At 38.0% G+C, this 25,320-nt stretch overlaps 1 protein-coding gene across 1 annotated transcript in view; it reads left to right on the top strand.

The window, feature by feature from the left end:
• LOC145980171 (DGAT1/2-independent enzyme synthesizing storage lipids) overlaps positions 1 to 25,320 on the top strand; it is a 31,799-nt gene that overhangs the window by 5,091 nt on the left and 1,388 nt on the right. The window contains exon 3 of the mRNA XM_083113207.1: positions 14,527 to 14,730. Coding sequence (XP_082969333.1) covers positions 14,527 to 14,730 — 204 coding nt within the window. The remainder of the gene's footprint in view (positions 1 to 14,526; positions 14,731 to 25,320) is intronic.

The raw sequence follows: 25,320 nt of genomic DNA, 5'->3' as shown, positions 1-25,320 counted from the left end.
GCTCCTATTTTCTTTAATGCCAACCATAGCTGTTGTCGTGGCACTGTATCAAAAGCTGCCTTTAATTCCAAAAAGGCTACAAACAGTTCCTTTTCTCTGCTCAGGAATTTATCTGTAACTTGTCATAGCATGAAAATGTGATCTTGTGTTTCTCTCAATCTTCTGAAGATTGCTTGTTCTTCTTCTAACTCCTCGTCTACTTCACCTCTTAGCCTTCTTTCTAAGATTCTCGTGTATATTTTTAGAGCTACTGACGATAGACAGATTGCACTATAATTTTCCCATTTTACAGTGCTACCCTTTTTGTGGATTGGTATGAACATGTTTCTTTCCCAATCTTTGGGTGTTTTGATTTTCTTCCATGATCTTCCACAACCATTGTACAACTTTCTTTTCTCCCAGCTTTATTAGTTCTGGGTATATCTCATCTGCTCCTGCTGCTTTTCCTTTACCCAGTGTAAGCTGAAATGAACATATAACCTCTCCCTTGCCAAGACCGCAGTGCCTGTTCGATGAACACATCCTTCTCGCATTCACACATTTACAGGATATATTTATAGGAAATTTTCAGTGACACTTACCAGTTCCTCTTCTGAAATTGTTTCAATTTCTGTCCTGATACATTCTTTCAATACTTCTAAGGTATGGCTTCAGGTTTAGAAGCTTGGTAGCTCACCACGGACATGTCATGCAAATGTCTGTTTCTTGTGCAAGGTGTCAAAGGGATTTTTGAGGAGTATGTTCCAATCATGCTCCAATATCATTTACTTTCTCCTCAGTAAGCACACGCCGTTTTACCCTTTGGTTCTTATCAAGAACAGACCCTGATTACCTAAATTTGTTCACATGTATCCGAACACTGTGAAACAGGGACATGTGGGAATTCTGCTACAAAACTCATTCTAACTTCCCTACAAGAATTCGTAATGATGTAAGAGTCTTATATAAAAATTCATTGTTTTAAATTGTAGATATAGCGTGGCATTATTAGACTGCAGAAAAGCACCAGTAACATAAACTAAAACAAAACAATGTAAAACACTTGTTAACACCTTAACACTTCAGAAACATGTACAAACTGGACACTGACACGAACAGTGGCAATGCCAGCTTAATGTCTAAATGCCGGCCGATGAGCTCTTAGTTTCCAGCATGGTAGCAGCCACTCCACAGCCACCTCGGCTGTGAAAGAACTGTATGTTGTGTTGAGTTATTCAGAGTATGAGGAGTGTGTGAAAGAGTAACGTCTACTGTTCAGTTTTTTGGTCTAAATTGTTTTATGGGTCAGAACAAGTGAAAAGATTTCATGTGTTTCCACCCCATGAAATCAACAAAATGAAATTTGTAAATAAATCACTGTAAACAGAATTGATTGACAGAAGACTGACATGGGGGATAACACCACTGTAATGCAGCAAGGAAATTATGAAGCATGCACTAGTCTGCTCACTTTAGTTTTCGAAAGATGATTATATATTACCATGAAGGTAAAGATTTTAATTGTACTTTGTAAATAAAACTTTTTTTTAAAAATTCATGAAGCATCTTGCCTAATGCATCCAGAAAAACAATATATTATTTTCAACAGATGCAAGTCGATTAAGGATGAAGATGAAAATAGTTTGAGAATGAATTAATGTCTTAAATGTAACCAGAAAAAAAATGGACATGCTATGTTGCTGTTTGATTCAGTATGATGTTCTTTAGTGAAGATGGTCATGAAATTGTGAATTATATTATTATTATTAAACCAGCCTTCCTCTTTGGAGGAAGAACTGCAAAAATAACTGCCCAGCTTTTCAGGTACAGGTCAATTGCTTTATTTTCAAATCATTTCCCGAGAGTCCCAGTTACCACATGAGGTGCAGATTATTTGAAGGAGCAGTGCATATATTTTAGAAAGGCATCCTGACCATATAACAAGCACCAGCATTTGAGTTTCACCCCGTTGGTACAGACACCACATAATCCTGAACCTCTATATTTTATAGGCGCAGACGGGTTTCCACAAACAAATGTAAGTTGTGAGCATACAATAAGTGGTTATCACCTGAAAACTAACATGGCCACTGCATGTAGGATACATCCGTTGTTTACGCTCAGTTGGTAGTAGAAGCATGTGGTCATGGATGTTATGAAAGAAACATTGAAGTTACGCAATATTTTCATATATTGCAAAAACAATGTGAATACCAGGAACTGTAACGAAGGTGAAGCTGTGCTGAGAACGAAGGATTTAATTATGATAAGCAAAAATAACACAAAAAACGCAGACGGAACTGCACTGCTCCTTCAATTCATCTGCACCTCGTGTGGTAACTGCGACTCTCGGAAATGAGAGTCTCTCCCTTCCAAGTCACAGTCCTATTCTCATCTGGGAGTTTTATATTATATATGTTTGGTTGGCGTCTGTTGCCAATTGCCCTTCTTTCAAAACTTTTAATTTTTAACAGCTAAAATGCCTGCCTTTTCTTTAATGTTCGAAATACGAAAGAACACAGTGTTACATAATTGCTATATAGGGAAATGAACCTAAAAAGTACTTAATAAATGAAGTTACACTAATTAATGAATGTTAGTACGGCCGTAACTAACTAACGAAGGACTAAGGTGTGACTCAGCTGTTAGCATATGCAGATGATGTAGACTTACTGGGCGATGATGTAAGTACAATTAAGAATAATGCTAAAATATTTTTCAAAGCAGCTAAAGAGATAGGTTTGGAAGTTAGAAAAGAGAATACTAAATATAAGCTTACAGGTCGAAACCAAGTGTTAGGTAATAATCAAAGTCTAATTATTGATAACAACTAGTTTGAACAAGTTTCCAAATTCAAGTACTTAGGAGTAATCCTAACAAATGAAAATTATATTAAAGAGGAAATAAAAAGTAGGCTTAATTCAGGAAATGCATGTTACTTTTCTCTTCATAAGCTTTTGTCTTCTCATTTAATATCTAAGAAACTAAAAGTTAAAATATACAAAACAATAATTTTGCCTGTATTATTATATGGATGCGAAACTTGGTCTCTTATATTGAAAGAGGAACATAAATTGAGAGTATTTGAAATAAGATCCTTAGGAAAATATTTGTGCCTAAAAGGGATGAGGAGACAGGTGAGTGGAGAAGGTTACATAATTTAGAAGTATATAATTTGTATTCATGTGCAGATATTATTAGAATGATTACATCAAGAAGACTTACGTGGACAGGCCATGTGGCACGAATGGGAGAGGAAAGAGGAGTTGACAGGATTCTTGTTGGGAAACCTGATGGAGACCAAAACGAAGATTGAAGGATAATGTTGAGATGGACCTAAAGGAAATCGGTAGGGATGGATATATAGATCTTACTCAGGATATGGACAGATGGAAGGCCTGTGTTAATTAATTAGCATGTTAATAAACTATTACAAGGCTAAACACTTGCCCTGGCATGAGGGCAGGGTAGGGTAACAGTAGAGATCAAACCTACAACAGACTGTGAATTTACTTCAAATCCTGTGTGATAACTAGACCTTGGATTTTAGGTTTTTAACCTATTTTTTCCTTTGCAGATAAATAAGAAATAACAAGTTATGTGAGCGTTTCATTAAGAAACACAACAACTGATGAAGTTTTATAGTGCCTAAAATAACTATTATGCTTGTTAGGACCTAAGGTTTTTATATATTTTTATATCTCGCAGAAGTATTTACTCGGTTTGGTGACGAAACAGTTCAATGACTGGCGTGTTTGAAATATGTTTCTATCGATTTCCTTCCCGCCAAGTGTATGCTGTTTTTCAAACACTGCGTTTAATGGGGCAGTTCCCCTCTACTTTTTGTCCCCACAGTATGGAGAAAGTAAACTGACCTTGGTAACTTCCCAGGTTTGGCACCCAATTGTCTCTACTGCCTGCACAGTCCAAAGTTTAAACTTCTAATCCGTGTGGTCTTGCTCACTTTAGCGTCAATTTGGTCCTTTTGTGACATTTACGTCTTGCCAAGTAACGTAGCAGCATTCAAATTTACACCACTGACTATGTTTCTGTTGAAAGATCATTTTCAGCATATAAGATGATCCTTACAGACAAAAGGCGGACTGTGGATAACATGAAAAAAGATTCAGGGTGGTTACTAGGACCACGATAAAATTCAAGTATACCTGTAATTCCCGATTTAAAAGGCGAACTTTCCAAAAATTCAACGGTAGAAGCAGATGTTTCTCTATTCCAACCTTACGCATGATCGACTCTCGCCATCCACACACACACAAATATATTAACAATATAAAGGGTCTGTGTGATTCCAATGCACCCCAAAATTTACCTAATCAACTTCAAGATATCTTATTTTGCAATAATCTTCTGTGTCAGAAAGATTGTTCTGCAAAATACACAAACAAAGTAAACAGATTGAGAAAATTCTGTTTTATTTTCCATGCAGATTTCTTCTTTTTCCACAATGAAAATAAAAATAAAAGCTAAACTAAGAGAAACTTGCCTCAGGTCATTTATAAATATGTATACATTTTATGGGATTTGGATTAATAAAAGTTGCAATTTTTTACATCTACAGAGGAAAAAAATTGGAATAGAGAAAACATCTCCTTGTACCTTTTTCCATGTTTTACCAAAATTCACACATAATTCACAATAATTCATTCATAATTCCCGGAGCCAGTAATTCACTTATAATTTCAGGAATTCAAGGAATTCCAAGTGAGTAGCCACCCCTATATTGTGCAGCAAATTATACATACGTAATTCATTTTTCAGTCAACAAGTAACTTTTGCTAACAGCACAAGTATTGTTGTACTATAATTTGTGCATAATTTTGAAAATGATGTAATGAAATGAAAATTTCGTTAGACATTAATAACACTGGGGAACAAAAAAAAGATTTTATTTTGCGGCATAAAGTTTAATAGCAGTTTCAGCACACAAAACAGCTGTGATTGCCAATTGTATGATTGGTTCAGTTGAATTGACTCCAGTTATAAAAATAAACACACCATGGAAAATGTAGGAGGTAAAATTACTCTACGCTTTTCTCGGTAATATCAAAATTTGATAATTGGCTGAAATTCCCATTAAGAAACTTATTTATTTATTTGTAAATTGTTGCTAGGCAATATATCGGACACTCAACAAAGCTTAAGGAAGAATACCAAAACATAAAAATGGTTTTAGAAACAAATTGAATATGCTGAACATAAGTGGCTCGTGTGTGTGGATTTGAAGATGGTGAATTTTTTACTAGGACAGCAAAGTGGGTACACAAAGTATCCCTGTTTCCTATGTTTGTGGGATAGTCGTGCTAGAGAAAAGCATTGGACCATAAAAGTTTGGCCCCCAAGGGAAAATATTAGTGGGAAAAGTTAATATCATTCATGAACCGCTGATAGATAGGGACAAAATCATCCTTCCGCCACTGCATATTAAACAGTTTGTCAAGGCCTTAGATACAAGTGGTGATTGTTTCAAATATATATGCCACACTTTTCCAGGACTAAGTAATGAAAAATTGAAGGCAGGAATCTTTGACGGACCACAAATTCGTACACTTATAAATGATGCCAATTTTACAACTTACATGTCTTACATCGAATCTGAGGCCTGGCTGAGCTTTGTGTCCGTCGTCAAAAACTTTTTGGGGAATCACAGAGCAGAAAGGTACCCCGATATAGTTGGAAATATGTTGAAAAATTTTGAGAAATTGGGAGCTAATATGAGTGTGAAGATACATTTTCTACATAGCCACATTGACAGATTCCCTGAGAACCTTGGTGATTTTAGTGAAGAACGGGGAGAAAGGTTCCATCAGGATATAAGAATAATGGAAGAAAGGTACCAGGGACGGTGGGATTGCCACATGATGGCCGACTACTGTTGGAGCTTACAGAGGGATTGTCCTAAAAAGCAATACAGCAGGAAATCGTATAGAAAACGTTTCACATAGTTTGTTACTTCATTGTGTACATATTTTCTTAATTATTATGATCATAGGCCTATATAAATTTATTTTTATAATAATGATTGTAATCACAAAAAGAAATATTAAATTGTTGTTGGAAGTTCATTTATATGTATGTCTTATGTTTCCGCCATTGTGGTTTAGTTGCATTTATTTCATAAATTAGAGCCAATTCAGGAAATATATTATTATTTCATTATTCAGCAGCATGAAATTGCCCTAAATTAGCTCTCAAACACTGTGACGCAATTTCACTGTTCCCCAGTGTAATTGGTTGTTATACATACGTATGTACATATTAAAAGTTCTTACCATTGTGATTTTTTTATGATTGTATCTAATCAGTATTTTTCAGGAATTTTGTACCATTTTAAGTTTTTTGGAACCTACTTCAGGATTTTTTGAGCCTAATTTAATGTTTTTAGAACCTATTTCAGGATTTTTAAATATGTATTTTAGGATTTTTAGAGCCTATTTTAGGAACCTAAAAGCACACTTTTTAGAATCTAAAAATCCGAGGTCTAGTGATAACCAACTGGTCCCCAGTTCACACTCTATTAAGATCACTCTTGCCACTTGCTATTTGAGCAATGTAGCGCAAATTACCAGCACTAGAAACTAATGCAGTAGTCACCCAATTTTACTTTCCCAGACTTTTCGTTTTCCTGCATTATACATTCAATTTTGTGGTACCAATCTAGTGAAATGCTGTAATATTTTCCTTAATTTTAAGTTTTACCTTGTTTCCGTTTTAATTATAAAAACTTGGTGCTGATCACCTCACCTTCAAAATGGCTAAGATCGAGAATGTGTGGGCCCTATCCTCACATCTAAATGTGCCTACATGACATGGTACTACATTCACTGGGAACTTTACCTCTTACCTTAGAATTTTGTTCATGATGTGCTTTTACGCTAAACACACCACAAACACTTTTCATTCTAAATATGTACCCATTATAATTATGATTTGAGAATCTTGATGATTTTGTGTATTGGTCAATAATTGTGAGCTAAAAGAGCTAAAGTAGAAGTTAGATTTCTTGCATTTAATGCAGTTTTGCATTCATTGCAGATACTGTAAATTTTATCTTACGAAAAGATTTTTAAATATCAAGTAAGAATTTAGCATCAACTACGGATACAGTCTATTGCTCTTACCAAAAGGCTCATTCCACAGTCATGTATGTGACATACCTTCCCATACTGACACAAATAATGGTAATCTGGGTCACAAATGAAGTATTGAGATGAAATGTATTTTATTGCGTAAATTAGAATGTTATTAATAGTAAATAATATCAGAGAATAGATTATATTGAATATTTGACTGTTTCAATTGCATTTTTATTATGACAGGGTGGCTACTCACCGGGAATTCTGCGTGAATTATTAGCTCCAGGAATTATGCTTGAATCTGCTTGAAAAATTGCAACTTTTATTAGTCCAAATCCTATTGATAAATGCCCCGAGGCGAGATTTTGACTTTTGAGGTTATTTTTATCTAGGAAGGAAAATAATACTGTGTGAAAAATGAAACAGAATTCTCTCGATCTATTTACTTTGTTACTGTCCTTTGTAGAGCAATCTGAAGGATGGAAGATTATTGCAAGATAAGATTTCTTGAAGATGATTAGGTAGATTTGAGTTTGAAATTCTTACACAATTAATAATTTTTCGCAGGTTAGAATAGCTATTGTTGTAATCCCGTCTTACCTGGGATCTGAGGTCACAGGGAAGTTTCAATAATACATTTAGGTAGAGCTTAATTGTACCTGTTAGCTGAATCTGCTCCGATTAAGAGGGTAGAGATATGGAATGTTGAATGTAAAGGTTATTTACGCTTCTTCATACCTGGTAGGTGTCTGATGTTCTTGTCCAGATGCTTCTTGCAGACCGAATTGTGACTGGTGCCAAGGTTCTATCCTGCGACCTTTGGCTCACCAAACCGAGCGATCCCTCGCGACTCGTAGCATGCTAGGCAGCCGTAACTTCGTGTTCCGTAGTCGTAGTCTGTAGGTTGTAATGTGTTGTAGAGTAAAGTGTAATCAGAGACTAATTATCCATATGAGCATCGATGATAAAAGTAATTCAAATGAGAGCTATGATCCATATGAGCGCGAGCTCGGGGAGTGAGCTCCCTTTTATAATCTTAAGCTTCGAAAGGTTGTTAAACCTTTCGAACACGCTAGATCTTGTTTAGATCCACGCGTTTGCCTTTCAGTCATTGTTTTCACGGAAGTTACAAAGTTAGCACATTCTTGGGATCGCCCGCTGGTCGGACAATTCCAGGAAATAAACAAGCGTGAATATTACCATGACGAGGTTTTCTCGGTTTAATAATCTCCATATCTCTACACTATATACCATAACATTTGTGTGACTTGTGTTTGTAGATGTATTTTGAGTCTGCGCATGTGAAATGGCAAATGTAAACTAAGGACCTCAAATTAAATGTTTTAAATATACCATTTAATTAAATTAAATTTTTGGATACATTGGAATCACACAGACACTTCATATTGGTACTATATTTGTGTGTGCATATCAGTGGCGCAACCACAGTGGGGCAGGGGGCATTACCTCCCCCCAACCTTGAATGGAAATCAATTCTAAGGAGGGCAAGGGGGCAAACATTGATGGCCAAGGGCACGTGTAGAGGGCACAGAGGGGCAATTATCCCCCTCGATTTCAAATTTCATGCAAATAAAAGTACATTTCTAAAAATTTTCTTGCTCGCAATACCTGCTTTTCTTAGTCTCGTCAAGTTCAGAGCCGTAGCTAGGGAGTAGTGGGAGTTGGCCCTGGCTGCCGAACAATCTAAATGATAAAAGGTGTAAAAGAGAGAATGCCATGTCGCCTCGTGAAATTATTTGTGCCCTATTAAATCAATAGTGTTTTCAGTTTGCAAAAAAGTTGATTAAAAATGTTCTTGTTTGCTTCACTTGCAATGTGCTTGTTTCTGTAATGCACTGCAAATTACCAGAGAGAGAGAAATAAGACTTATCTTAATGGATTTGGTCTTAAATGCGTGAACAATTGTTGGGAGGAAAAGGAGCGTGCACATTTGAGAGACAATTTATATGATTTTTGCTGTTGGTTTGTTATGAGGTGGTTGAATTGATTATGTAATGAATTGCATAAAGCCTTGCGACGTTTACATTTGGAGCCACGTGAAAGACTTAGTTTACAAGACACCGGTATACTCGCAAGAAGAGCTAAGGGAGAGGATCTTAACAGCTGGTCAACACATCAAGGACACCATCACATCATGAGTTATGAAACCAAATGTCCGTAAAAACCTGCCTGCATGCATTCGTAACGGAGGTGCCCACTTTGAGCAAGACGTGTAATGTTCTTTAATTGTATTGTTCATTGATTCCATTCACATGAAGATGAATGAAGTATTATTTCTTGTACACAAATGTGAATGTTAGCAACATTTGTACCTTGTTGGTTAGCAGATGACACAAGGAAGTAATTTAAGTAATTTGTACGCTTCTTGTCATACCATTTTTATTATTAATACCTTGCCAAGTAAACTAAGAGTGCATTTTTTTATCATCACTTGTAAGTTTAGACCCACCCGTTACTTACATGTGATTGTTATTTGGGACAAACTTTTTCCAACCAACCACTTATTTGTTAGTTATCAAAAAACGCTGAAATATGTGCCATACAATGAGCTGTTTTTTCTCAATTCACATTTTTATGTGGAAAATTGTCATTAAAAAAAACAATAGAAATTCGATTATCTCGGCCGGGGTATCATATGGTCAAATTTATTTCAAATTGCCTCTACTTTAACCCCTTTCAGGGAATACATCTAATTACAGGTCACCCTGTATATATATATTTTTAAAAAAGCGACAGTTTAAGAAGGTGATAGTTCAAGGAAAAGAAAGACATAGGATTCTTTTTATCGGTGAAACCCCCATTGATTAAACCCCTCAGCAAGAGAGGCATCCTCCCTCTTCTCCTCTTCCTCTCAGGGAGGGGCAGATTGTGTTGCCATGAGTAAGGTGATTGTTGACCTGTGTTGCTTAGGGTGTTTTTATTCAACGGAAGCTGAGATGAAAACGGAATGAATATTGGTGAAAGCAAAGTGATTCATAGACAGAGTTGAGAAATTATCTTAACGTGCATAGGTTTATGAAGATAGAAACTGACAGTGGTCTTACGTTGAACGTAAAACAAGTGCAAAAGCATGTTTCCGCATCTACTGATATGTCAGTAAGTACTTTGAAACTAAAATGATCGCTACAAAGTAACTGAGAAGGAATTAGTAATGCCTAACAAACCACGCAGAAGAAAGACATTTAAAAGTGATGTGGACGAATTTGACAAGTGTGTTATTCGTAGAACAATTGACGAATTTCATGATAGTGAAGGACAGCATGCCACTTTAGATTCGTAAGTATTTCTTTTAATGAGACAACAGCATATAGCTTTGCCAGTTTCATGTCTAGTAGAATTGCAACACTGCTCTTATGAGTCACGTGACTACTTCTGCAGACGACAAACTTTTCCCGCTTTGCGCATACCAGAGCTCAGGCTAAACCGAATGCGCTGTATGTGACAGGCTATCAGGTTTGTGACATTGTATGAGAATACATGGGATTTTGGTTCCTGGCAAATTCTTGATATTAGTTTTACCTAACTGAGAATGGAAATACCATAATTCCACGATTGTTAATTATGGGAGTAGGCAGTCTTGGAATTATATTATTTAGTTGTATGGTGCTCACGCTATTTTCTTGATATCTATGAAGTTATTATGTTCAGACTGTTTCTTAACGAAAACTACACAAATATCAGACTTGCACTGCAGACACTTGTAGAAAGGAAACGTGGAAACCATATTTTGCACATCTTTTTACAGCAGGAAAATGCCGGGTAAAATATTTGAGATGCATTTTGTAGCAGATGATGACCGAAGACTGAATACCATGTACATTACTTTGACGATCACATCATGACTCTGCATCCCCACAGTAACAAATCTCTTGTATATAAGGTGTTCAATGACTTCACTACTAAATGGACCAACATGACCCTGGAACAGGATCTGATAACATATTTCTTCTTAATTCCGGGCTGCTTTATTGAGATTCCACTCAATTTGGACTTAATCTATACCTATTTGCATCACTGAAATTATATACACATTTGGAACTTCTTTTGCAGTTACTGCAGCTCGTTGTGTCATGACTCCTGCATACACTCGAGACTTGCACTGCCACAAATACCATCAACAACTCCTTTCCAACGAGAAGTTGGTGATTACTTTCATTCAAAACCCGAAAATTGTTCTCATGATATAGTATCATGTAGTCAAGGTAGCAGATTAATTTGTTTTTAAATTTACTCACTGGTATATCACTCCAGATTATCAGTTTTAGTATATTAACTTGAAAGAAAAAAAGAAGAAAGAAAAAAAAATGACAGTTTGGTTTCAAATTCTGTGGAATGAGCCAAAAGATTGTGGAAATGTGCATTCAGAATTCAGCCTGTAAAATAAATGATTGCCTTTCACATTACCTATGTTATATTTTTATTTCAGTAAATTACAATCGTGTCAGCCTTAGAGCATATGTATAACATGGAAAAGAATATTATTCTCGAGTCTGTAAACTCTTCAAGTGTAATATACTGGAAATGATCTGAGGTCCAATTGCGTAATGGTACATACAAGAAGAACAATACTATGAGAGGGTGCTGATAAGTTCCTGCCTTTGCTCTCTTCCCATCATTTCCCATTCGCAGTTCATATCTCATTTAAAAGTGTGTAATATGAGTATGTTATGGTGCAAAAATAATATTCCCCTCGCAATAGCTTCTTTCTATTTTTCAGGTTTGATGTAGTCATGACAGAGGCACAAGTCAGTTTCACGATGGACAGGGTGACCCCCTTGTGGGGCCGTTCGTGGACTGATCCTTGGTCTTGGGATCATAGATATGTAGCCACGTTTCATCCTCAGTCACTAATCTGCCCAAAAAAATCCTATTCACTAGCATACAACCGAGCCAAAATGGCCTCCGATGACTTCACTCTCTGCCGTTTCTGGTCGCTGTTCAAGCATTTCTGAACCCGTTTGGCAGAAAGTTTCCTCATGTCCAGTACATCATGTACGATGAATCCTACACGTTCCCGTGAGATGTTCATTATCTCTGCAATCTTCTTGGCTGATATTTGCCGATCCATAAGAATCATGTCATGCATAGCATCACATGTTGCCGGATCAGTCACTGAAGAAGGGCGCCCACTGCGGAACTCATCTTTGAGGCTGAAATATCCAGTCGTGAATCGAGCTCTCCATGTTTTCATGGTGCTGTATGAAGGACACTTATCTCCCAGTGTTTGTGATATATCACCATGAATGTCATTCGCAGACTTTCCTTGGAGGAACAGAAACTTGATCACACCCCGAACCTCCGGCATCGTGAAACTGACTTATACCTCTGCCATGACTACTTCAAACCTGAAAAATAGAAAGAAGCTATTGCGAGAGCAATATTATTTTTGAACCATAACATACTCATATTACACACTTTCAAATGAGATATGAATTGCAAATGGGAAACGATGGGAAGAAAGCAAAGCCAGGAACTTATCTGCACCCCCTCATACAATAGTGTAGAAATAACACTCTTGCCTTGTAATCAAGGGATATGTTAATTGTGGCCTCCCTGATGACGCAGTGGTAGCGTCGTCTCCTTGTAATCAAGGGGTCCCGGGTTTGATTCCTGGTGGAGGCACATAGTGGTTCGGATCCCACTTTAAACTGTAGGTCCAGTCCCGATTAGCCTTACTGTGCATAAAGTGGACTTAAAACAACAAATCAATCCAATCAATATGTTAATTGTATGGATAATTATTAGTTTATCTTGAGTTTAAAATATACTTTTTGCCTTGAATTCAATATTTTTGAATTGTAACCAATTCAATTTTTTTGCATGTAATGTTTCAGGAGAGTAAGTGCACCTCTCATTAGACATTTATATGTAGTTTGGTCAATATTAGAGTTATAACAATAGGACAAATTTAACCACAAGCTATTTGAAGCAAACTCAACACGTGTCCTTTTCTCTCCACACTGTGGAAATTTTTCCTGTGGTGCAACAGTCCATGAGGGCCAGGGCTTACCTACTGACTGCCGGCCTCACTCCCTCATGCCTCAGCAGAGGCGGGAGATCATCCAACCAGTTATTGGGTGAAGTGTGGTCAGCAGGATGAACCTCCTGTCATTGTTTCAAGTTTCCATGACTGGATGCTATTCATTCATTTACCTTCATGACCAGTAGAATGGAGTTTGGTAAAATTAACTTTCTCTGTACACTACTCACTGACACGAACTTGCATTATTGTTTGTTCTTTTGCGACGTTGCCAAGTAGTACAGTTGAGAGGACTGGACTGGCGCAATGGTAACCAACTCTCAATGTGCGTATCAAGTTCTGCAGTCATTGAGGAAAATGGAAGTACCCTGTTCACTTTCTCTCCCTCATTGTTGGTACAATTTTGCTGGCCTCAATTCTGACATAATGATGATCATGTGAAAATGGGTGAAAACAGCACAGTTCTCTCTCTCTTGTAAAATCGCCGGTTGTAAAAGACATAAGCACAAAGTATCGACGTATCACTCAGCTTCATGTAGAATCCAAATATGCTAGTTCATGTAACTCTTGTTCTTCCATCGGTCTTCTCTGCTCCTTACGTCTGTGCGTGAAGGTAGAGGGTGTGCTATGAGTTCTAGTCATCTTTCCTTGTCTAATTGTAGTGACAAAGTGTATAGTCAAAGTTTCACACTGACCAAGAAAGCTGCGTGGAAAGCAGAGGCATCTGGTATTTGCTTGAGTCACTACTGGCAGACAATTGAAGCCGTAGAACTCGCAAACGCAGTCAGGGGAAGAAAGTCTCGACTTGTGACATATTTAAATGGCAAAAAGGGGGTGAAAACTGAATGCAAATATTTGTGGCGTGAAAAATCGTCACAATCCCCAATTGCCTCATGATGGTGGGTGGCCACCAATCCCATACACACTCCGAAATCTCTTAAGAAAAGTTGTTGTGCTTACCTCTAGGAGACTTGAACCAGCATGCATCCCGTAGCCCAAGCCCAAAGCCTGATGCCTTAGACCGCACAGCCACGGTGCATGGCACACTATGGAGGTACTAGAACTCAATATGTGGTCTTCCAACAAAGCATAGATTTTAAACCTGGAAAAAACTAGCTGCCATTTTGTTTCTGCTGAGATTTTTTGGCAGCACCTCAAAAAGTGGTACCTATATGGTGAAAGTTTCTGCTTTTTTACCCCAGAAATGCAGTGTTTCCTTTATTTTTAGGGTTATATTGATACATGTATGGTGTCAAAATCTAGTAGAATGTATGAAATAAACCATTCCTAATATTGTTTCACAAGTAGCCTGATTACGTCAGTTAATTTTTAGAGGACTTTCTTGCAGTTAATGAGAAGTGGGTTCAACACATCCTGGAAGGTTTTAGCTTCTTAGGTGTCTCACCTTGAAGCCCATTTTTACTGTTCTAATTTTTCTCCTTGCTTTTCTAGCCAATAATTCCAATGTTCACGGAAAATCTTCGAGAGGCATTCCGTAGTGTCAGCTGGGGTTACAATTTCTGGTTGAAACTGTATTCATCAACAAAACTTCCGTTAGTTCCCATATATGGCGGTTTTCCGGTGAAAATGAGAACTTACATAGGTAAACCAATTCTGTATGATGGAACATTAACTCCTGATCAACTCCAAGCAAAGGTTAGTAACATGTTACTATATATTATTTATACAATATATCTTGAGTTAGTCATAGTAAAATAAGAAATGTTTTTTGCAACAGTACTGCTTATATGTAGCTACAAATCACATATCAAAAGTTAGAAGTGAGTGGGGTCAATCCATGAGTTCCAAATATGACAATCACATGCTTCAAATCTAGATATTTTGTGAACATAGACATTGAGCTCATTCATATCATCATTATAGTTTCAGAATGATGCCATTGTTACTGTCCTGAAGAGTGTGGTATGTGAACAACGTTGTTTTTGGGCAATTCAAGAATAACCGGAATACCAGGTGTGACTCTCACGGTGGTAAAAGCTTCACCTACCACCACAAAATTTGAAAACTCTGTGTATTTTTACAACTTTTTTATCCATCATATTTTTTGGGGGGAAATGTAGATTGCAACCTTTAATCTCTTGTCTTTTATTCCAGTGAAAACATTTCTATTTTTACTGTTATTATTTTTTTTAAAAAAAAGTTCCAAGTGTGACCTATGTGAATACCTTATGATTTAACTCCATTTAATACCATATTACTCACCAAATACTTTTAACTGAACAATATCAAAGAACCTCCTCAACTCATAAATTTTAATAATATCCAAATTTATTTGTGCAAATTTCAAATTTATTGAGCATTCAATTCTCACTCAGTGCTTAATGTAAAAAGACAACTTTTATCACATTTTCCACTTTTCTTTGTAAATCTGAATTCTTAAAGCCATTCAGGGATATGTAAATATCAAATTAGTAACTATTTAGTGTCCCGCATTAAGCTAAAGCTAAAGTTTCAGTTTAATGCTGTTTAAATAGTATTTGGAATTTTACTTTTTGAGTTTTTACTTTCGTAAGTTTGTCTTTTTACATTCGAGAAATAAATGGATGGTATGGAGAAAAAAATATGAGGGGGTGCTGAAAAGTTCGTAGCCCAACCCAGAAGGAGTGCACGAGGAATGATGAAATTTTACAGTTATTCTACTTACTCCCTCCGAAGTGCAATACACTTCCTTGCATGGTGCTCCAATTTTTGCAGACCAGTGAAAAAAAAATCTGAAGGTTGTTCCACACACCACTGTTCCGTAGCGCTTATCACCTCCTTATCAGATCCAAAATGGCATCCTTTCAAGTGTTGTTTGAGTTTGGGGAATAGGAAATAGTCTGACGGAGCTAGATCTGGGGAATAAGGGGGATGATCTAGACATTGAAACCCTAGATCCTGCAATGTCAGTTGTGTTTGCAGTGCTCGATTGTCCTGCAGGAACAGAATTCCTTTTTTCATTTTTCCGCGGCGTTGCACTTTCAGTTTTGTGAGTAATGCAGAGTAATACTCTGCATTAAATGTCTGACCCTTTGGCAGGTAGTCTATGAGTACAACTCCATCGTTATCCCAGAAGAATGTTGCAAACACTTTCCTACCGACTTCTGCATCTTGAACTTCTTGGGGCAAGGGGAACCTGAGTGCCGCCACTCCATTGACTGTTGTTTCGTTTCAGGATCGTAGTGGTACAACCATGTTTAATCCATGGTTAATATTCGTGACAGAAATTGGTCGACATTGCGTTCAAAATGGACAATGACTTCCCTTGATGTCCTCACTCTTTCACGCTTTTGATCTGCTGACAGATTTTTGGGAACCCATTTTGCCGAAAGCTTGCGCATGTCCAAGTCATTATGTATTATGGTACCAACGCGTTCCCGAGAAATGCCCATAATCTCTGCCACACGTTTTGCTGAGATTCTGCGATTTTCAAGAATAAGGTCATGAATTTCATCCACGATTTTGGGGACAGTCACTGTTTTTGATCTTCCTGCACGTGGAGCATCATCTGTTGAAAAATCGCCACGTTTAAAATGTGCCACCCACTTCTTCACAACTGCATATGATGGAGGAGAGTCCCTTGGTGTTCCACTGATTTCCTCATGAATTTGCTTTGACGACTTTCCTTGGAGGAACAAAAATTTGATGACGGCTCTGATCTCGATGTTTGTGAAAATCGCTGGCTGGGCACACATGATCACTTCCGGGGCCTGAAAACCACAATACCAATTCCGTTATTAATATGAAAATTTGCATGTGTACATACCAAGATATGTTCTTTAAAACTGTAAAGTTTCATCATTCCACGTGCACTCCTTCTGGGTTGGGCTACGAACATTTCAGCACCCCCTCGTACTACCAACAAATGTATACTAATATATTTTCAATGATTTCAAACAGTAGGGTATAAAATGTCAATAGAAAAAGAAATATCCAAGAAAGCCATTTTTCTCCCAGCCACTTCCAACTCTATAAATTAGCAGTGAATGTGGTAACAGACAATTGTGAAGAATTGTGAATACACATATACCCTATATATGTATAATGCACACTCTGGTTTTTGATGGGGAAAAGTGACAAACAATTATGTCTCATATATAATGCGCAGTAGAATCCAGTTTCAAGAAATGGCTTTTGTAGTTGTAGGTCGTAAAGCTGTTGCTATGCCGGTCAACAGTGAATGACATTATAGCTATTCATTGAGTCACCTGTTGCTATGTGGACCAAGAGGAGAATATCCTTTTGTGTAAACAATAAATTACCAACCCACGCCACCTCCACCCTCTCCCTCCACTGTGTTTAACACCCCAAACCTGCCACTCTTTAACCATCTTATTCTGTAATAGCAGAAGGTGTGATCAAAATTACAGTATGGATTTGCAGTGTTTAGGAAGTTATTTTATATTATTTCTCACCCAACCAATACTGCTGATGCGCATCCCATGTGACGGGAGGTGCATGCTCGAATTCCGCCAGAATGGCACTGCTTTTCGTGGTGTCACAGAACATTACTAAGTGAAAAAATCTTGGGAAATGACCTTCAAACTTTTACATGTGGTTTTGCCATTCCTTCTTTACTGTTTCTAAAAAAACTTTAAAATACACAAAGTGTGGTCCATAGGTTCCGTATTTTTTTTTTTGCAGCCTTCCCATTAACCCCATCTAGCGGACGACTGTTGAACTATGTAGTTTGAACCCTTTCGAACAGCCATTCTGAGAGGCATCAATCTCGCCGTTGTTGTTGAAGAGTGCGGACATCTGATATAACCTGGTGTTGTGTGTGTGTGTGTCAGACTCGGGAGATGGACGAGGAGGGGGAACAGCAGGTAGCAATTAAATTTTGCTGCAAAGCTGAATTTTCAGTGACAAGGACATTGGAACTGATTCAGAAGGCATACGGTGAGTCAGCACTGAGTCAGACAACTGTTTTTGAGTGGCACAAATGTTTTCGTGAGGGCTGGGAGACAGTGAAGGACGACGAACGCAGTGGTCGGCCGACAATAACTCGAACCAACGAGAACATTGCAGCTGTCGCTAACTTGATTAAAGAGGATCGGAAAGTAACGTCTTGGGTGATAGAAGAAACACTAAACATCCCCAAAACAGTGGTTTTGCGGATCTTGCATGAAGATTTGAACAAGCGGGAGCTGTTGTAACGAGTGCACTCACGGTGTCCGAAATGACGTGTCATTCATACCCCGGCACGGGGCCAAATGTCGTTATGTGTACAGGAAACCGGTCGTGACTCTTACGGTCCAGGTTTTCAAGTTCGGTACTGAGAGGGTCCTTTATTGTCGTACTATTGCGAGGTGGAGATAAATACCTTGAAAATATTACACTGTTTTGTTTACCTTGGATATGTAGATTCGAACAATCATAACACACTAATAGCATAATATCCGATACCTGAAAAACGTCAAATGACAACACTGACGAACGGTAAAAGGTGAATATATATTGTAACAACAAAAAAATATTGCAATCAAAAACTGTTTACATTGCCTCCTCAATCACTCACTCATTCTCTCTATCTCTCTTTCACACATCTGAGGTATTTTTACATGTGAAGTATAGATACAAATCATGCATCTCATTAACATATCATTCCTTTTTAGTTTTAAACCTTTATGTGAATTTAGCTTATTTGTCTGCCAGCTCCTGTGCTCCTTTAAATTAATTTATGTGCCAGCCCTCGGAAAGCGGTTATCTAAGACAATTGGGTCGGTGTGGTTAAATCTTTCGTTCGAATGAACGTATGCATCCAGTTGTAAGCACGACATTTAACAAGTTTCTCGGACGGGGGTAATACACATAAGCCTCTCTTGTCCGATGAGAACAACTACACCATTACATAGTGATGCAAAAACTTCATCGGCTCCAGCTGCCGGAATACACAAATCAATCGTCGGCACGAGCAAAAATTACATCAAAAACCACTATGGAATAAATAATACTACTTCACGCGCACGACCTTGCAATATAAATTACGCTTTCCACAATTAAAAGGGACTCATCAGTCAACTATTGACAAATTAAATGGCGCGATGGGGCGGTCGGTTACAAAAATGGAGCACACTTTGACAATTTACACTAAAAATTAAAGTAATGGAATGGAGCTTTTAACTCTGAATGCAGACAATTAAATTAGAACATCTGAACATGAAATGACCCTTTTTTTATAACAATACCAAAAATTATCAGACACGGAAGTTAGGTTCGGGGTTCCTGAGTCACTTTGCAAATAAGTGAGACTTCGGCGTTAACAGTACGGTGTTGATACTAACAATCCACGTTTACAAGAACATAGATCATCTGAAGAATACTCTACCGGACTCTGCTACATCGTGTGGTCATTCATCTCTCCTGGATGTGGGACTTGCACACGGTTCCTTTGCGCCGAAATTGTTCTCCGAGGTCGATCGCGACGATATGGTGTACTTGCACTTCCTTAGAACTTCGGGTGTTCCTCTCGTCACTAGCATCGGGTGTACGTGGTCACGTGCCGGTCCGGAATCTCTCTAGTGTCGGGCATCAATTGGACGTCGATCTGGAATCATCTTTCTCTGGTAACGGGCTTCGATTGGACGTCGATCTGGAGTCGTCATCCTCTCTCTGTCTCTCTCTGGTAACGGGCTTCGATTGGGACGTCGAACTGGAAACGTCCTTCGGGCTTTGGGCAGTGACTGGCTTTGGCGTCGGCTGGCTGGCTTCGCCGGATGATGATAATGATGCATCGTTGCAGGCGTCAGGGAATCGAGGGAGTCCCTTCTCTATCTCCTTTAGCCGCCCATTATTATATAGTCCATGCTTGGCAAAAACAAATCACCGCGTAATACTTCACCAAAAATAAGGCGCACACTGGTAACTCTCTATCTGCAATTCGCTCACGGTACGTAGGAAAACAAAGTCCACGGAGATAAACAATAGTCACGCGAGAGTGTAGCGCGGAGATGCGCTCTCTATGAAATCCGGGTAAAAACTGTCTGGACTCGTAGTACTCTTGTTTTTATATCGCTTTCGAATCTGTCCGTTGAGAAGCACGCTAAAGTGGCTTGGCTTCAGTTTCCGAGGAGATGGAAATGACCTCTGTCCATTGTCTTGAAACGTGGTCACCAGGCGCATCCTCGATCCTTGCAGACTTGGGCTCCAGCTGATTTTCCTGGTCATCCGTGAAAAATGGGTTTGCCCACCCGCTGTGACTCCTAGCCCGGTCCCGACGAAAATAATCCTTCCTTTTCTCCGTGACGTCCAGTGTCGGTGCAAATATGTCATATTCTAAGCCGCAATGACAGTTCGCCTGTCACTCAGGAAAAACCCGTCTCCAAACTCCCGACGTCTGGCTCGGATACAAGTTTACCCACAAAATCAATCAAACCTCACACTTTTGTATTTGAACATTAAATGAATCAATAAACAAAAATAATTTATATCGAACTGCGTTTCACATGTCACTGGATACCGTGACACTGTGTTCAAGGTTTTTCCCACATGGTCTGACATGGGAGTAAATGGACGATCGAGTTGAGTCTTGTCAAGACTTGTTATCCATGATTGACCGTGACGAGAACATTATAGACAAGATTATTACTGGTGACGAGACTTGGTGTTTTGCCTACGATCCTGAAACATAATGTCAAGAGTTCCGAATTGGTCGGTAAAACATCCCCAAGTCCGAAAGAACTGTGTTTCCAAAAATCAAGGTGAAGACTATGTTCATTGTGTTTTTCGATAGCAGTGGCGTCGTTCACAAAGAATGCATGCCTCCAGGTAAAACAGTAAATAAGGAACTTTATCAGGAAATGTTAAAACTCTAGCTTGAATCCAATGAGTTCGCCTGGACCTCTTCACCTCTCGTGATTTTTTCCTGCTGCATGACAACGCCCCGGCTCATTCGGCAGCAATAACTCGGCAGCAATAACTCACGCTGAAAAGCAAGTCCCCATGTTACACCATCCACCTTATTCACCAGATTTGTCACTTCTGGACTATTCCCTCTTCTCAAAACTGAAAATGTATCTGAAGGGTTCAAGATTCGACTCAATTGAGGAGATCCAAAAGGCTGTGACCGACAAACTCAAGACACTTCCGAAAGAGGACTTTTCTGAGGCCATGAAGAGATTGAAAACTCATGCTGAGCATCAAATGGATCCTCTTTTGAGTGAATAAACAGTCAAAACTCATCAGTCTTTGACTTTGAATTTGTTATTGCCTTAGTCCGGGAACTTATGGACCGCACTGTGTATACTTTTTCCGTGACTAATATAACATTTATATGAGGCACATTCAGGACCCTCAAACTAGCAGTTAGCAGCACAAGATTTCTTCCATTAAGGGATTTACACACTCCATATATATATATATATATAAAATATTATTTGGCCAGTAATACATTCTAATTATTATTTTCTTTTTCCTTATCTTTTCTTTCATCCAAAGATCCATAAAAATCAGAATGTTCCTTCATTTTATGATGAGCTCATTTGAACCGCATTTTATATGAGTGTCACTATCTTGAATGGAATACTGTTGCCATATTCAGAAACTGTAGGATTTAAGCTTTACAACAATATATAACATGGTTGACAGTAAACATGAAAATTTAATGCAAGTGACACAAAATCATGGAATGACCGTGTACTGTTTCATGTTGGCTTTCCGAATTATTCCGTGCATAATACACACCACTTTTTTTTTTGGGGGGGGGGGGCAAAAACTTTGGAAAAAGTGTGCATTTTACATGAGTAAATCTGGTATCTAAAGTTGGAATCACAGACCTTATGACCCTCTGTAAACAAACCATCTCACATCGAGTAATGGATGGATCACTCTGCATCAGCTGTTTGTGAATGGTTTGGCCATCATATGCTGTTCACTAGCACTTTCATTTTATGTAACGTATTCCTACACATTGAAGTATAGGAAATGTTCGAGAAGTTATTAAATACATGTTCTTGTTGAGAAATGAACATATTTTTCTACACCAAAAGTTCCATTTATCTGACATGGGTCACCAGATCGCCCTTCCCCCTCCTGTCTCAGTATGACAGTACCAAAGTAAAACTTACAAGAGAGTGAGATAATCGTTTCAGTAAATTCAAGACTTTTGGTTTTCGTGCTGCCCCTTCCACCAAATTATTGCCCAACATTGTTGACATACCAGTTTTAAGCAGAGGAATAAAAATAGATTGTTTCTCTTTCTTTCTGTTCTTCGTGCACTGGAAACAAGATGATGATGATAAGCACATTATTTACCCACATCTTATGCAATGCATTTTCGTACCTTGATTCCGCAGTTCCCTTTTGAACTGGAGGCATTTTCGGTGCTAGACAACATCATCATCCCTGTCAATGAGTGCAGTATGTCAAATTTGCTTCCCAAAAACGAACTCAACATGCCAGAAGAGGTGATTTAACGTATACTGATAAAATTGGGGAGATCTGTCATCATCACCATTAACATCTGCCAATATCTTCCCCACAGTGGAGAGTTCTTTGATTGAAAAAATATGAATGCACCTTCCGCCGTATTGCGCTTATCTCAAAATCGCTGTATTTGTTTATGCGAGCAACAATGTGTTTCTTAGAGGGACTCACAACTTGACCGATGGTTTTCCTTTCTTTCACCACACCAAAAACACAAGACGTAGACACACAATTACATTCGGACACCAATTTCACTGCTTCTCAGGATACCACCGACACATCACATAAACGTTAAAAACAACCTGCTTCTTGCCACTTTTCAAATGGCTGTATTTCCGAAAGAAACATGGAGAACACAGACACCTTCTTGCATGCATGGAAGTTGCCATGTTCTAAATTGGCACTCCTTTCTTGCTGCTCACATGATCAGTTGTAATTTATCCAACCATCACTTATTATTTTGATAAACAGAAACTTTTAATGAAATTTAAATGTATACCCCAATATAATTTACACGTTTTTCTACCAACCTCAATACTTCTCACCAAGTGAAGTACAGAAACAGAAGTGGTATGGCAAATGTCGGAATATGATAGTGTGATTTCACATTGTCAGTGATGATGCCTCGGGGGGTGGAGGTGGGGAAATGACACATAGGAGCTGATCTATAATCTAGAGGTGTTTACCATCCAGATGGTGACATCATGAGGGCATCCTCACTCTCCGGAATACTTTTGTGGGTGAAGGAGGGCGAGTCGTCACTATGAGGGGGATGGTAGGTCGTGAGAGTGGAGAGGTTGATTTAAAATGAACACCTCTCAACAAGAGAAGAAACATGTGGCAATATTTAAAAATTTATCCCCAAATATGCATTTTATTTTATATGTAGGGTACAATAAAATGATACTGCCTCAAAATATTTCTGTATCTTACCGTCTTCTTTCCCCACTTTTTTTTGCCAGTGACAGTTGTTCACTAATTGCAGTGTTAGTTTCCCTTGACGTTTTTGCTGCATAACCCAGCATTTTTGAATGTGGTGAAAAGGACATACAAATGTGTTTTTGGATGATGCAACTTTAGAGACATTCAAGTAAACACTGGAGGATACTGGAATGTGACATTGAGGTGTAGATTGACCACGTTGTGACACGCACATTTGCCATTAGATACAAAGACGATGAAGACAATTCAAGGATAGGTGATATTTGAATTTCAAATGTGTTATTTTGGTTTTTTTCTCTAATTAATAATTATTAATTTAGTCAATAAAATCATACGTGTTAGCTTGCTTTCATTATCTATAATAATAAATCATAACACTTTCAAACCCCAAATAAATTTAATCAGGAAACCCTGGTTTTAAAACTTAATTTATCTCAATGTGTCGCATTCTTCTAGCAAGTATTTTTTAGTAAAGGATGAGGGAAAAATTAATCCTTTGGTATGGAGCCATCTTACCTCCTGGGGGATAAGATGTAAATTTCGTATTTGATTTGTTATTTAGCGTCGCTTTTCTTCCACTTTGTTTAATCCCAACGATGAGGACAAATGATTATTAGATGAAAATGAATGGACTCTCACAAATAACACCTATGCCGGGATTCGAACCCAGGAACTTCGGTGGCGAGTCCGAAAGTCTGTCACCAGGCAAGATGTACATTTTTATTTTTTATTTTTTACATATGTACAGAACTTCCAAGAGGTCATCAGTGAAACACTATATATTCCACGTTGGTTGACAAATGGAATGTCTTTGCACCTTGTAGGCTATGTGGATTATTTTATTCTCATAAGTTGGCAACACTGTTAGGGTATACATGCTTTCATTTACAGAAGGTCTTAAGTTCTATGATTTCCGCTGTAGTACCAGACCCTCAATGGTTCATGGTTGTGAAATGAAACATCATGCTCTCTGATACCTGATAGTGTGTAGGGTAAAACCTGGAAAAGTCAGGAGTTTTTTTCTGGAAATGTCAGGGAAATGTACTGTGCTTCTGGAAAAATGAATATTTTTGTAGTAGTGCACCAAAAGTAGAAGCAAGAAATTATAAATTTGTTGTGACAAACTATTCTTCAGTTATAATGCTGTGTACTGCTGGTAGTTACAGTACAAATTGTATACTCTAAATTAAATGCTGTAGGAAAAAGGGTCATGTTTTAAACTACGTATTTTCATAAAGAAATCTACTACAGCGAATGGCTGTTGGAATTTATCACTTTCGGGGTTATAATCACAGTTGTGTTTGGTAGATATTATGATTAATACATATATTACTAAATTTTGTGATAATGTATTATTTATGATTAGGGTTCGGAAGTTGGTGACAAATCATCATCTCTTTTCTGAGCATTGAAAACCATGCTAAACCTGATACCAGTTTGTTTCCCTCCAGTTAGAACCAGAAAACATCATTTTTATTGAAATAGGAATTGTAGCTTTCCAGGTAACATGATTCGAACAAGTGCTCTCTGGTTACCAGCCAGGTTAAGTTGATGTTGGCTTCCGACATTTCGAGCGCAGTACATTTGGAGAGGTTGCAAAACCAAACACTTATCACTAGGGAACGGATTTTAAGGTTCAGCACCTTTCCAAAAATATAGCTGCTTCCATACCGATCATTTGAGATATGTATTTTAGGCCATGAAATCAAGTTTTCTTTTTACTATGTCTTTTCTTTCTTTTCATCATAATCACCAGTGAGAAATCAGTGTAATTTTGTTGTGAAAATATGTGATCTTTTCTCTCTTTACGTAAAAGGTAAAGTGTAAAGTGTTCCCCTGTGCATAGCACCACACCATGAAGGCATATAGGGGGTGTGGGGG

This window comes from Lepisma saccharinum, chromosome 27 (assembly GCF_977018435.1).
Source record: "Lepisma saccharinum chromosome 27, izLepSacc3.1, whole genome shotgun sequence".
In the NCBI taxonomy this organism is placed as follows: Eukaryota; Metazoa; Arthropoda; class Insecta; order Zygentoma; family Lepismatidae; genus Lepisma; species Lepisma saccharinum.
This window is presented reverse-complemented; position numbering and strand designations above follow the sequence as displayed.